At 33.9% G+C, this 15,399-nt stretch overlaps 1 protein-coding gene across 9 annotated transcripts in view; it reads right to left on the bottom strand.

Annotated features, from left to right (window-relative positions):
• Positions 1-15,399, bottom strand: part of CCDC88A (coiled-coil domain containing 88A) — a 199,204-nt gene that overhangs the window by 94,513 nt on the left and 89,292 nt on the right. For all 9 annotated transcript variants that reach the window (XM_085019197.1, XM_021087519.2, XM_021087520.2 and 6 more), the window contains exons 3-4: positions 7,338-7,446; positions 25-94 (exon numbers count right to left, since the gene is read on the bottom strand). In XM_085019197.1, coding sequence (XP_084875323.1) covers positions 25-94; positions 7,338-7,446 — 179 coding nt within the window. The remainder of the gene's footprint in view (positions 1-24; positions 95-7,337; positions 7,447-15,399) is intronic.

Below are 15,399 nucleotides of genomic sequence, written 5' to 3'. Positions count from 1 at the left end.
AATTATGCTAATTTTAATACTTACCAGAAAAGGGATTTTTGCCAATGATCAAGACATTTGGCAATGACATCATGATCAACTGCTGCAAAGTCTCCTATAAAAAGATACCCAAAAGGTGTTATGGGGTAATGCTGTATAGGTAATTACTCAACAAGCTGTTACTTATGATTCATGCACCATCTCTGTAGTTATACTATACTGCAAGTAAAGAGCTTGAAAAATAAATGTGAAAAAAAGATATCTAGTCTTAAAACTTTTGTAACTATAAGTTAATAAAATTATATATTAGATAGACTTAATAACATATCAAATGTCCATAAAATAAAAGTGTCCAAGTTGAACTGGTCTAATAACTATTATTTGTAAATGAGTTTTAGATGTTAACAACCTTCCTCAATAGAAGATCAAGTATGTGTACTCTTTTTTTGTTGTTATTTCTCCCTGAGAGAACCAAAACAATCACTGACAATAAAATTAAGAAAGCTGGTTACTTCACTAAAAACCCTGTCTTATGATCATGTCATGAGCTCTTCTTCAGTGATTCATTATTTCTCTCCTATCTTTAATACGTGCTGTACTTCCTTTGACTTCTGTCAAACTTTTTTGACAAGAACATATATAAATTCTGATGGCACAAGATGATTCAGAAAAGATTGAATGCTTCCAAATTACTCATTTTAGTTATATACCGGATATGCACCTTCTGTTTATACTGCCTTTTCTTACTTTTTCTTTTTTGGCTGCACTTGCAACATGTGGAAGTTCCCAGGCCAGGGAATGAGCCTGAACCACAGAAGCAACCCAAGCCGCTGCAGTGACAACGCCAGATCTTTATGTGCTGCATCACAAGAGAACTCCTACACTATCTTTTCTTCAAGGAAATGAAGGAACACATCATATTTGCAATTACAACCACTAACAATGACATGACGCAAAGGGTCTAGGATTAATGACACTACAAGATTGTTGAGTGTCATATGATTTACTGAATCTTTGCACAATTACAGAAATAACTGGGAGTGTCTTAATTTGACTTTTACTACATATTCAGATATAACTAGCTGCTGAGGAATAATTTTTTTAAGTATTCAATTCTTTCTGAATCATTCTTAACACTGTATGAGAAAGCAAATAACCATGAAAAGTTAACTTGCACTGATTTTTAAAGATGTATAATTCTACATCCACAAAAGTGTTTTCCCAAAGCCAGAGCACAGTATGACACCAGAGGCTAATTATAATTAATCTTTTATCAGAGTTCCTGTGGTAGCTCAGTGGTAACAAACCCAGCTAGCATCCATGAGGACTTGGATTCAATCCCTGGCCCTGCTCAGCAGGTTAGGAATCTAAATCTGGCATTGCTGTGAGCTGTGGTGTAGGCAGCAGGTATGGCTCAGATCTGGTGTTGCTGTGGCATAGGCCGGCAGCTGCAACTCCAATTCAACCCCCGGCATGGGAACTTTCATATGTCACAGGTACGCCCCTAAAAAGACAAAAAAAAATAAAATAAAATAATCTTTTAGCTATAATTCATTTTAGATACATAATAGAAAGTTTAGAAAAAATGTTCTTCAGCATTATATTCACTAGTTCTCTAAAAAACCAACACAAAAAATATGCATACATTTACAGAAAAGTACATATTCAGTATGTGCATCATGTTAGTAAGTACAGTTAGGAATATTAAAAATAAATGTCAAAAATTGCTAAAATCATTATTCTAAGAATTAATACTGAGTTTTGGTATTTAAAAAATGAATTTTCCTGGAGTTCCCGTTGAGGTGCAGTGGTTAACAATCTGACTAGGAACCATGAGGTTGCAGGTTTGATCTCTGGCCTTGCTCAGTGGGTTAAGGATTCACATTGCCGTGAGCTGTGGTGTAGGTTGCAGACTCGGGCTTGGATCCCTCGTTGCTGTGGCATAGGCCGGCGGCTACAGCTTAGATTAGACCCCTAGCCTGGGAACCTCCATATGCCTCAGGTGCGACCCTAGAAAAGACCAAAAGACCAAAAAAAAAAAAAAAAAAAGAAAAAAAGCAATCACAGAGTTCCCATCGTGGCTCAGCAGTAATGAACCTGAATAGTACCCATGAGGACACGGGTTCGACCCCTGGCCTTGCTCAGTGGATTGGGGATCTGGCATTGCTATGAGTTTTGGTGTGTGTAACAGACACGTCTTGAATCCCATGGGAACTTCCATATGCCGCAAGTGCAGCCCTAAAAACCAAAAAAAAAACAAAACAAAAAACAACAAACCTATCACTTTTGTCTATATCCTTTTCAGTGGAGATAATCTAAGTCCAAACAAAGAATATTCAAATTCATTCTTATAGAGAGGCTTTAAACTTCAACAGATTCTGAATTTTTAGGGGGAAAAAAAGCTTTATCTCAACTTCAAGATAAGAAATTATCATTTATGCCACTTATTTCAATTACCAAGACAAAATTGATGAATCAACTAGAATACATCAACTTATATTTCCAAGGCAACTTACTGACTTACTGTGTAACATTCCATGATGGTACACTGTTATAAAGAAACTGTCCAAGTGGATACTGATGTTCAATATGGTTCACTACCTCTTTCTTACATCCTCTCCTTCAGGTGCCTCCTCACTGTCTGCCTATTCTGTTACCCCATCCTTTAATGCTGATTCCACAAAGATAAAAGCAATCTCATAAATTCCTTCATCATATCATATCATCAATGACCTCATATGTTAGTACAGTTTGACCCTTACAGCTAAGAAGTTGGATTATATTTGGATGAAACAAATTGCTATAGTAAAATACTAAATTCAAATTTACCTCCATGTATCTAAAAACATACTCGAGTATAGTGGAATCTGAATGCCTAGTATAATGTGCTCTGGTAAAGTCAGAAAGCCAAGGCCTAAATTTCAGCTTCATGATTTACTATGAGTATGACTTTTGCTGGGAAGGGTAAGAAGTGAAACAAAAATATAAAGTTTTAACAAGTGATGATGTTATTAAATATTAGAGTAAATATGGACAAACCTACCTTTTACTTCATTTCCAAGTATTAATTTTATTAGATATGAAAGTACTAATATTAGGTGACACAGATAAAAATTATACAAATTTGAAAAATCCAAATTATTCTAAAACCTCTATTTGGTTCTATGAGTTCTTCAATGGATTCTAGCTACATTTTTGTAAAAATTCCTGTTTCCCTATTTCAATCTTACAAGAAACATTAAAAAATAAACAAAACATGAAATAAATCAGAGGCTAGAAAAACTGATTGTTATTGTTAAAGTCCTATTATATCAGCCAGAGACTTACCATACATAACCTAGCTCTAAAGATGTTCATCACTAAGGTGCTAAGAAATGGAAGAACAATACATAAATGAGCTTCCCCAAAATATTACTTTGTTAAGTAGGAGCAATAAAGTAAATGATTGGTTAAGAGTTCATATATGTTAATGAACAAATGAAAATACTTCAATTTGTTACTTAAGTGATAAGAAACCTATTAAAAATGTATAAGGAAATAATCTTAGCAGTGCAACTGAAAGGAAGTTCTGAGAAAATTAAGACAGTCATTCATTCAACAAATATTTATTGCATGTTTATTATCTGCCAGCCGTTGTTTCAGATACTGGAACTAAAGCAATGAATAAACAAAAATCGTTGCTCCTGTGGAATTTACATTTTTGTAGAGGTAGAAAGAAAGTAAGCAAAATTTTTAGTGTTAGGAGTTAACAATAAAAATAAAGGGAATGAGAAGAAATATTGTTGGAGGTGGAGATAAGGAGAAGGTTGCAATTTTTGAAAGGTATGCAAGTCTTAAATATACAGAATTTGAGAATTTTCAGAACCATTAAAGCAAAGCTTTACTTAATAGATAGAAATTCTATTCTGGTATAAAGACAGTCCAGAAAGACTTGCAGAATATTAGTAATTAATAAAAAGAGAGAACAAGAAAGGACTGGCAGAGATTATTTAATAAAAAAATAATAGTATAGGTGTTTTGAAAAATATAAGTAATTTCATTCCTATTATATTTAATTGGCTTTATATAACTTTTCTATAAAAAGTATATTAACTATATTTTTAGCTGACCATCTAAAAACTTTTTTTTTGTCTTTTTAGGGCCGCACCTGCAGCATATGACTCCTAGGCCAGGGGCTGAATTGAAGCTTCAGCTGCTGGCCTACACCACAGCCACAGCAACGCAAGATCCAAGACACTTCTGCAACCTATGCCACAGCTTGCAGCAACACTATATCCTTAACCCACTGAGCAAGGTTAGGGATTGAACCAGCATTCCTCATCGATACTAGTCAGGTTCCTAACCCCACTGAGCCACAATGGAACTCCTCTAAAAACTTTTTAAATCACAAGTTAATGTGAATTAAAAGTTCATGTTGCTAAAGCACTGTGAGAAAGACTATTTCAACTCTATGTCAGACATAGACAATAGAAACTATTCAAAGACAATGTAAACTAAGCTTCTCCTTTTTCCTACAAGTTACACATAACACTTTCTTCATGCTAAGAATTTAAACACTTCTGGCAAAAGTCTGGGCTTATTTCCCTTTCCTGAATCACACACTGAACGAAATGCTAAAAGTAAAATTGCACATTTCTACAATACTAAATTTGGGCTTCAAAGATTTCTAGGGTACACTGGAGGATCAAACTAGTGTCTCCACAGAGACAAGTGGGATCATTAACTCACCATGCCACAGCGGGAATGCCTAACTTTGTTTCTTTTAGGTCCCCCCACCCCCGGCCCTGGCTTCCCCACAGCATATGGAACTCCTAGACCAGGGATTAGATCCAAGCTGCAGTTGTGACCTATGCCTCACCTGCACTGCCAGATTCCTTGACCCACTGTGCTCTGCTGGAGATTGAACCTGTGTCCTGGCACTCCAGAGACGCCATCAACCCCAGTGGGCCACAGCTGGAACTCCTTGTTTAGTATATGCAGCCAGTATAGTCATATCAAAAAAGGAAGTTTCCCTGTGCCCATTTGCAATTAATCGCCTCACATAGTTTTTGATATTCCCTCTTTTTTGGAAACATTTTATTTTATATGCTTTCATTATACCATGGCTTGTCATTTTCCTCCTATATCTCCATCTCAAACAGCTCACCCAGCTTCTCCTTCTCTGTGAGGAAAGGAATCTTTTTCCTATGTTTGCCACTTATGACCATATCCTCAACACCTAGAATAGTGTCTGGTCCAGGAGGCATTGCAAGATGTTAATCTCTATTAATTTACTACTTAATTAAGTAATGATTAATTAGCTGTCAGTTAAGTATTATCTTTATTTTATAGATGAAGATGTTAAAGCTCAAGGAAGTAATTTGCACCATTTCTACAAGCACTACATAATAGCCAGGATTTAAATACACTGTACAATACAGGTTTTGATTAATCATTATATTGCTAACTAAATATTTTAGAATTAAAGACAAATATGAAATATTAAAAATACTTGGATTCCAGATTTAAGATATATTTTTATACCACTCTATCCCTGTGGCATAAAGGTTAAGAACCTTTACTGACAGAAATATAATTCAACGTAACACAAATGTTTTGGATTTGACTGACGCATGTTTGTTTGGGCTGGATAATTCTTAATCATGAGGAACTGTGCCTTGTAAGATGCTTAGCTGCATTCTTGGCTTCCATCCACTAAATGCCAGTAGTACTCCTAGGTATGATAACCAAAAATGTCTCCGGTCATTGCTAAATGTCCCCCAGGTGATAAAATCACCCTCCATTGAGAATCTCTTATTTCAACTGTTGACTGATGGATTTTATAATTCCCTCCTCCCCAAATCTCCTTGTAACTACATCATTAAATTAATATGATTAATACAAAGATAATTTCAACAGGAAGAAGATAAAGAACAAGAAAAGACTGATAATATAAATAAAAGGCAGTAAGCATGGAGGATAGAGTAACAAAGTCTAATATAAATGTAATAAAAATATCTGAGGGATATCAGATTAATAGGAAAGAGGAAATATTAGAATAGACAATATTAGCAGCCACAGGAGGAAAAAAAACACAGTTTAACCTACGAGAAAATATTTGACTGACTGTTCTGGCTTCTCCAGAACAAAAAGAACTCCAGAGAGAAGGAAAAAAATCTGTAATACACTGAGAAAAAAGTAATTATTAACCTAGAATTACATACCTAACAAAAACTATCTTTCAAGAACAAGAGTGAAAAAAGGCATTTTCAGACAAACATTGAGAAATCTTGTTTCTAAACAAACACTTCAGTAAGAAAATAATACCTAAGGCAGGTCTGAAATACAAAAGAAAACCATGAGGAGGAAAAAAAGGAAAATATGCAGCTTGATCTAAAGGAACACTGATTTGATTTATTCGATAGTACTTTTAATATTTAATTTACAGAATTTGAAAAAAAGAACTAAAATATAAGAACAGTTTAAAAATCATAAGTGGGAATGAATGAAATTAAAGCATTCTAAGAACATACTACTATTCCATAAAAGAGTAAAGCTATTGATTACTTTTGGCCTTTGCTATGAAAACTATGAAAGGTACAATTTCAAGAGTAGCCTTCAAAAAAAAAAAAAAGAAGCAGGATGAAAAGCTTAGAAATCAGTAGAAAAAAAAATATGTAGAAACAATTAATGATAAATAGTACGATTTTTCCAGAATAATATAACAATTTAAAACTTATTGGCACCTAATAACAAAGCTATAAAACATATAAAACTTGACAAACCCATCATGATAATGAAGATTTCAACTCATATTTCTCTATAACTGGTAGATTAAAAAACATAATTAATCAGGCTGCAAAAGTTTGAACATTACAATTAACAAACAAGCTTGCTCTGACTCTGAGCCCAATTGGAGAAGACATCTTTTTCAAGCACACATGCTTTAACATTGCATAAGAAATAAACAATTACTTCTCCCCTACCTGTGGCATTAACATTGCATAAGAAATAAACAATTACTTCTCCCCTACCTGTGGCAAACATACCAGCACCTGGCATATACAAAGCATTTAATATATATTATTTGACTGATACTAAACAACAAAAAAAAGTGAATATGCAAGCAGTTATTAAAATATTAGATTAATTTATCTTTTAGTGGAACTCCTTTCAGAAAATGAGGTGACTTTATCATTCATAGATATTTTCATAGCCTTAATCACTTAAGAGTCTTTAATAGCAATGTACTTATAAACAAGTTATTTTAACTCACACAAACTCTTTCCTCTTAAGATCAAGTACTAAATACATCTTAAATTGTGAAAAAATAAATAAATAATAAAATAAAGTACTAGATTGAAAAATGGACCACTTACCTGGTAATAAAATTTTATCTGTCTCACCAATATTGACAGATTATGAATTCTAAGTGAGGCATCATTGTTGACTTTTTTATTTACTCTCTGACTCTCCGATTTAGGATTACTGTAAGAAATTTTAAAAGAAACACTTTAAAATTATATTGACCAAAAATAATAATGTATTTTTTCTTTAAGCAAACTGAATATTCATCTTCATTAACACATGATCCAAAAGGATATATGATTACTTTGACATGTACTCTGCGCCTTCAATTAATATAAATGCACCTGATATTTTGAAGACAGTAGCAAAATATAAGTCAGATGTTGTCCTTCATACTCATTTTGTCTCTCTACTTTCCCAGAGTGAAACCTTTTATTTTCTTTGAATATATGTATTTCTACCACCCAAAATAAATTTATTTAAATCAAGAATGTAAAATATGGCCTAGTAAACAATAAGTATTATATCTTCTCAATGGATGTGGGGAACTATATTTGAGCAAGCAATGTCTTAGAGAAATTAAACAATGAAATGATGACACAATAACATTTTTATCTTGGGCTAATTCTGTAGATTCAATAAAAGGTTGAATAATTTTGAAGTAGCAGAAACTTAAGAAAAAAAATAGGTTTAGAATGAGAAAGTCAATGAAATCAAAAGCAAAGGAAACAAAAGCAAAAATAAATAAATGTCACTAAATGTCACTAAAAAGCTTCTGGAGAGCAAAAAGCAATCAACAAAACAAAAGGCAAAAATAAATAAATGTCACTAAATGTCACTAAAAAGCTTCTGGAGAGCAAAAAGCAATCAACAAAACAAAAGGCAAACTACTGAATGGGAGAAAATATTTTCAAGTCATATATCTGATAGGGGTTAATATCCAAAATATATAAAATACCTATACAACTCAATAGCAAAAAAAAAAAAAAAAAAAAAAAAATCTATTAGGGAAAACAAAGCAGAACCACAATGAGACATTGTTGCCTCACACCTGTTAGAATGGCTATCATCAAAAAAATAAGTGTTGGTCAGGATGTGGAGAAATTGGACCCCTTGTGCACTGCTGGTGGTAAAGTAAATTGGTGTAACCACTGTGGAGGTTCCTCAAAAATTTAAAAATCAGAACTACCAAATGATCCAGCAATCCCACTTCTGGGTATATAAGCCAAAGGAAATAGAAACAGGATCTCAAAGAGATACTGGCACTCCCATGTTCACTGCAGCATTATTTATAACAGCAAAGATATTGATAAATGATAAATGGATAAAGAGGATTGAAAAAAATATATGAATATTATTCAGACATAATAAAGAAGGAAATTCCTCCATTTGTGAAATTAATGGATGGACCTTGAGGGCATTATAGTATGTGAAAGCAGTAAGAGACAGAAAAATACTGTATATTCTTACTTATATGTGGAGTGAAAAAAAAAGTCAAACTCAGAAACAGAGTAGAAAAGTGGTTGCTAGTATCTGAGAGGTGAAGGACTGAAGTGGGAATTGGGAGAGGCTCATAAAAGGGTACAAACTTTCAGCTTTAAGATCAATAAGGCCTAAAGAGCTAATGCAAAACATGGTAACTCCGGTATTATAAGTGAAATTTGCTAAGAGCATGGACTTAAGTGGTCTCCTTCTCCCCTCTCCACACACACACACACACACACACAACTTTAAAAATGTGAGTGATGGACCTGTTAATTAACTAGATGGTGGGGATCCATTCACAATGTATACATATATCGAACAACCATGATGTATACTTTACATATGTAACTATTGATTTGTCAACTGTATCTCGATAAAGCTGAAAAAAATAAAAATTTTTAATTATAAATTTTTTTAAAGAATGGGGAATTTGGAGTTTCCGTCGTGGCACAGCAGAAACGAATCTGACTAGGAACCATGAGATTGTGGGTTCGATCCCTGGCCTCGCTCAGTGGGTTAAGGACCCGGCATTGCGTGAGCTGTGGTGTAGGTTGCAGACATGGCTCAGGTCCTGCATTGCTGTGGCTGTGATGTAGGCCAGCAGCCGTAGCTCCAATTTGACCTCTAGCCTGGGAACCTCCATATGCCACAGGTGCAGCCCTATAAAGAAAAAAGAAAAAAAAAAAGAATGGGGAATTAAAGTAAAAGAAGGGGAGTGGTAGCACCAGAACAGAAGGTAAGTTAATACCTGGACATAAGTAGGTATGATCTAGTTCCTCATTAGGACAAGGAGGTGCCAGACTAGAAAAAAGACATTGCCAGGTGAAATGGCAGAGTAATCAGGATTCCCCATAGAAAGGCTAAATACTCAACATCATAAAGCAGGACTCTGAGCAGTTGTTGGCACAGAATACTATTTATCCTTTTTTGGGGGGGGGGGCATGCCCACAGCATGCATAAGTTCCTGGGCCAGGGATTGAATCCAAGCCACAGCAGTGACAACACTGAATTCTTAACCACCAGGCTACCAGGAAACTCCTGACTACAGACTTTAAATGCAAGCACTTCCACAAAAGAATGAAGAAACTAAAATCTCTAACAAAGAATAGGAACTAAAGAGAAACTGTTCATTTCTTTTTTTTCTTTTTTTCCCCCCACTGTACAGAAAGGGGATCAAGTTATCCTTACATGTATACATTTTTCCCCCCAAAATCGTTCATTTCTTAATCTCTCTCTTTTTTACAAAGTCTTTTGCACTCCTAATGCCTTCAGTTCCTTCCCTACGCAGCACACTATGATGATTTATTTCAGCAATTCTTTTGTTTTGTTTTGTGGGCAATATTTACTGTATTACAAATTAAAACAGAAAATTTCACAATTATTTATTTATTAACTCATTAAATAAAATAAACCCATTTCATGCTTACAAATAAACAAAAAAAATTGTGAGAAGAATGGCATTGTTTTACTATTTTAGAAATCTTTTTAGTATCTAGTTTAATTTAAAAAAACAAGCTGATGATCACCTTTGCTTCTGCATTCAATATACTGATTATGTTATTTTGGCTCACGTGTATTGCAGAAAATTCAGCTTTACACAGATATTTCATTAGAAGTAGGAAGATCCTATGGACCCTCTGAAAGGATCCTCTGAGAATACTGCTTAATTTCAACTATTCTCTTGCCAGCATTCCCAACATTGATGTTTTTGTCCTTTGATCACATTCATACTGTGAGTCCCTGACACTGGAGCAGCTCAACCATCTACACTGAGATTGCTCATAACACTAGGTGAGAAATAACACAACTAAACTAAGGTAAAGTATCAAACAAGAAGGAATAGATAGCACTAAACTTGCCCTTGCCATAAAGACTTAAAAAACTAGACAAAATATATGAAATAATTATTTTCAGACTTTGGATAGCAAGTAATGCAATACTATAATCCTCAACAAAGCTCTCTCTAATGAAGCACTTAAGTTCTTTTCAGAATGAGGCACAAGGAGGGGTAGCCCAAGTATCAATGAACTTGAGGAGACAAAGCTTGGAGTTCAAGGAATTTAAAGTGATTAAAATTTTCAGAAAAGAATACCAGAAACAAGGGAGCTATACAAATAGAGCTCCCAAAACATACCTTAAGATTTTGGCTAAATAATAGCCAAAGCTCATAAAGTGCAGAAAGAAATTCAAGTTCCAACCAACCAAAATAAACACCCAGAACATTTAGTAGAGACCTCAAAACAGTCAGGTCTTACTCTTAACTAGCAGTTGAATAAAAGCTATTCCAGAAGCTCCCTGGCCAAGCAAGGAGCTTTTTAAAAGCAAGCAGTGAAAAGGATCAAGCTGATTTTAAGTGACCTGACAACCTTCCAAAACAAAATTCATCACTCCTTACAGAACAAGGTCCAGACACCACAATGTAATAATCACAATGTCTAACATAAAATTAGAGACATGCAAAGAAGAAAAAAAAGTGATTTGTGACCAGGAAAGAAAACGGTAAGAGTCAACTGAAACGGACCCCAAAATGAAAGAGATATGGAAGCAGCAGAAAAGAATTTTTAAAACAGCTATTATAAATATACTGAAGGACTGTTAGAAAAATCAAACATCACCTGGAGAAAAATGGAAATCACTTTTTAAAAACCCAAATGGAACTTCTAAAGCTAAAAAATACAGTATCTGAAATGAAAATTCACATGTGCTTAAAAGAAGACAGAAAACTATCACAAAAGATTAGTGAACTTGAAGCCAGAAGAAAAAAATTCCCAAGCACACAAGCGGGGGGACTGAAGGAATGAAGGAGACTAAGTGATCTATGGGGCAATGTCAAATTTAAAGGAAATCTGCGTGAACAAGTACAGTCTTTTTCCTAAACAACTTGAGAATAAAGTGCTGACCTGGTATCTAATAGTCAACAAATACTTTAGTATTTACATTGTACAAATACATATAACTATCAACACTCAGAAATTAATAATTATATGATTACTATCATCCAATCTTGAGAATCCATTCAAGTTTGTTTTTCCAAATAATGTTTATAGGGAAAGGATCAGAATTTTGGAACCAGAAGTCTGAATTGCAGTCTAGTCTCTTTCAGCTCAAAGTTTTTATCTTTCCATAAAATTCATGACCTATATACTTTGAAAGGTTACAGGCCACTTATTTTACAGAATGTCCTTCAACTGGGTTTCTCTGATTAAACTGCATATGACTCATGATTAGGTTCAGGTTATATATCTTTGACAGGAAAAACACAGAAAAGATGCTGTGATCTTCTCAATGTATCCAAAGAGGTGGTACATGATTTCAATTTGTCCCACTGCTGATAACATTCACTTCTATCACTTGCTTAAACTGGTATCTGCCAGTTTTCTATATGATAGTTACCATTTTCCTTTTGTGATTAAGTATTCTGTGAAGACATACTTTGAAACTATGCCAATAATCTGATATTCACCTATCTTCAATTTATTTATTTACATCAGCATGCATTCATGGATCCCCACAATATTCAGTAGATCACAACCTATTACAATAATTACTTTTATAAGTACCACAGACTGCCTTTTCATGTTCTTGATTATTGCCTTTATTGTGCATATGTTTTTCAGTGTACTGCATTCCTATCTATTTTTGCTTTTGATGCTGTGCTTTTGGGATCATATCCATTATTGAGTTCTTCAAAACCACTTTACAATTTTCTCTAGGAAAGCCTTTTTATTTGCTATAGTCTAAAGTACCTTCTAGTTTTTGCTGTTAATGTAATATTTTAAAAATATATTTGCTAGTAGATTACTACTGATATGTAAATACAATCTATTTTTGTGTACTGCTTTTATCTTTGGAAACCTTGCTAAACTCTAATAGGCTCTTTTTGTTGGTGCTCCTGTAGGTTCTCTTGAATGTAATTTATAGATTTTTTAAAATAATCAATTATCCCAAGCTCAATTACTAAAGAACTTACTGTTTCCCACTGATCTCTATGATTATACTAGATTCCTAAGTGTGGAACTACTTTTAGAGTCTATTTTGTTCCTTTAACCCATTTGTCTACTCCTGTGTCATTAAAACCTTCTAAATATTACTAAATTTTTTGTCATCTTCATTCTATTAGAGCAAGTCCCTCTCTTTTGTTGTTTGTTTTCTAAACTGTCTGCTTAAGTGTCCATGCTACTCTTTTCCATAAATTTTAGGATATTTATAATATTCTATGAAAAACCTGATTGAGATTCATTAGGATTTTATTAATTAATTTGATAAAGACTGACATTTGCATCAGTGAAATTTTAAAACTTTCCCACAAAGGTCTCTACATTGAAGTAGAATTTTTTTTTCCCCTATTTGGGTTTTTGTTTGTGAAATATATTTGTTTTCTATTACATCGCTTGCTTGGTCATTGCTAGTATATAATAGGAAAAGTGTAGTTTTTGTATACTGCACTTCTGATTAACCGCCTTGTTCAAAATTTACTCAGTTCATTTTCTTGACTTTTCTAGGTAAAAAATATATATATACATTGTCAGCAAATGACAGTTTATCTCCTTTCTAAACTTACATCTAATTTATATTTCTTTCTTTATTAAAAAACGATCACGGAGATAAGAGTTATCCTTATCTTGTTCTCAGTTTTAATAGGACTGCTTTTAATGTTTTGCTATTAATGTGTAATGTTTGCAGTAATTGTCTGATTCCTTCAAATTAAGTTCCCTCCTACTCTCATTCAATACCTGAATGGGTACTCAATTTTTCCTGTTATCTATTCCCATCTGACTTTTCTCATTTATTATGTTAATATAGTGAACTACATTGTTACATCTTCTAATACTGATTCTTCCTCACAATTCTGGACTATGCACTCCATAAGCTCCACCCCACAGTATAACAACTATTCCCATTTTTTGGTAGGTAATTCTATCACAGGTCTTCCAATATTAATGGCCTTTATGCCTTTCACTTTCTTACTATAATGAAAACTCCCTGACAGCATAGACTTTATCCCATTCTCTAAAAATCAGCATATATCTTAATACAAATGTCTGAATAAATAAAAAGAATAAATGATCTGAGACCAAGCAAAGAGTTTTAAAAATTGTTGCTGTTAAGAGTTTTATAAGGTGACAATTCCAAGCTAAAAACTCATTTAGCAGCCTGGACTAGATATTCCCTACTAAAGTGGTTTGTATCCCAAAGACCAATAGAGTAACAGAGTCGTAAACAACAATTTGAAATGTATAGAACAAGAGAGGATAGAAGTAAAGTAAGTTAAAACCAACTTGTGACTGATTTATACTTAAAACAAGGGAAACAATGAAAGCAAGTGGGATTATAAGTGGAAAAGTGGGTGCCTTAGGTAAAGGCACCAACCAGAACTAGCTACTTACAAAAACAAGGAGACTATGTTGCAAAAGGCAAATCATGTGTCATAGCAGACAAAAGACAAAGAGCAGCAGGGTCAGGAAGTCATGGTTGAAAATTCAGAGCTAAAGGGAAAATGCTGTTTCATGTAATCAACTCTGATACACTTTTTGTCAGTAAGTTAAATACTCACGGAAGCTTAGTTTAGTCAAGCTACCATTGTGAAGAAAAGTGTATTTGTAATTGGAAAAAGGGAGTAGGAAAAACCCTAGATATACAACAGTTATACAAATTTCATTTGCAATCACAGACACTAACTAAATACTTCTTCTCTGTAGTCTTCTTCCATCTTTTTATTTCTATTTTCCTTACTCTATAATTGAATTCCCTTAAAGACCTCTCACCCATGACACATCTCATAAACAGTAATATTTAGACATAAAAAAATACTTTACTTACACCTTTTCCCCTTTACTCTCCTGCAGGCCTCTTTCTTAATCATTCAGAAAAACAAAGAAAAGACCAATAGAAAAAGGTTTTGGCAAGTTATCTATAAAACCCACATGTACAGCAAATTATTGTTTTTATTATATTGTTTGACATATTCCTAATTCTGTTTTCACAGTGATTAATCAGACTAAAGAAGGTGCATTTCCTTCACTTCTCCATTTCATTACAGTAATATTTTATTAAAAACCTAGGTATTTCTTTTTATATATATATATATATTTTATTTTCCCACAGTACAACAAGGGGATCAAGTTATCCTTACATGTATACATTACATTTTTTCCCCCACCCTTTGTTCTGTTGCAACATGAGTATCTAGACAAAGTTCTCAATGCTACCCAGCAGGATCTCCTTGTAAATCTATTCTAAGTTGTGTCTGATAACCCCAAGCTCCTGATCCCTCCCACTCCCTCCCCCTCCCATCAGGCAGCCACAAGTCTATTTTCCAAGTCCATGATTTTCTTTTCTGTGGAGATGTTCATTTGTGCTGGATATTAGATTCCAGTTATAAGTGATATCATACGGTATTTGTCTTTGTCTTTCTGGCTCATTTCACTCAGTATGAGATTCTCTAGTTCCATCCATGTTGCTGCAAATGGCATTATGTCATTCTTTTTTATGGCTGAGTAGTATTCCATTGTGTATTTATACCACATCTTCCAAATCCAATCAACTGTCGGTGGACATTTGGGTTGTTTCTATGTCCTGGCTATTGTGAATAGTGCTGCAATGAACATGCGGGTGCACGTGTCTCTTTTAAGTAGAGTTTTGTCCGGA

This window comes from Sus scrofa, chromosome 3 (assembly GCF_054392235.1).
Source record: "Sus scrofa isolate SSC_HxYL_T2T_F1_AM1 chromosome 3, Sscrofa_HxYL_maternal_Yorkshire_Landrace_v2.0, whole genome shotgun sequence".
NCBI classification, from domain to species: domain Eukaryota; kingdom Metazoa; phylum Chordata; class Mammalia; order Artiodactyla; family Suidae; genus Sus; species Sus scrofa.
The sequence above is the reverse complement of the archived record's forward strand: the minus strand, read 5'-3'. Positions and strand labels throughout refer to the sequence as shown.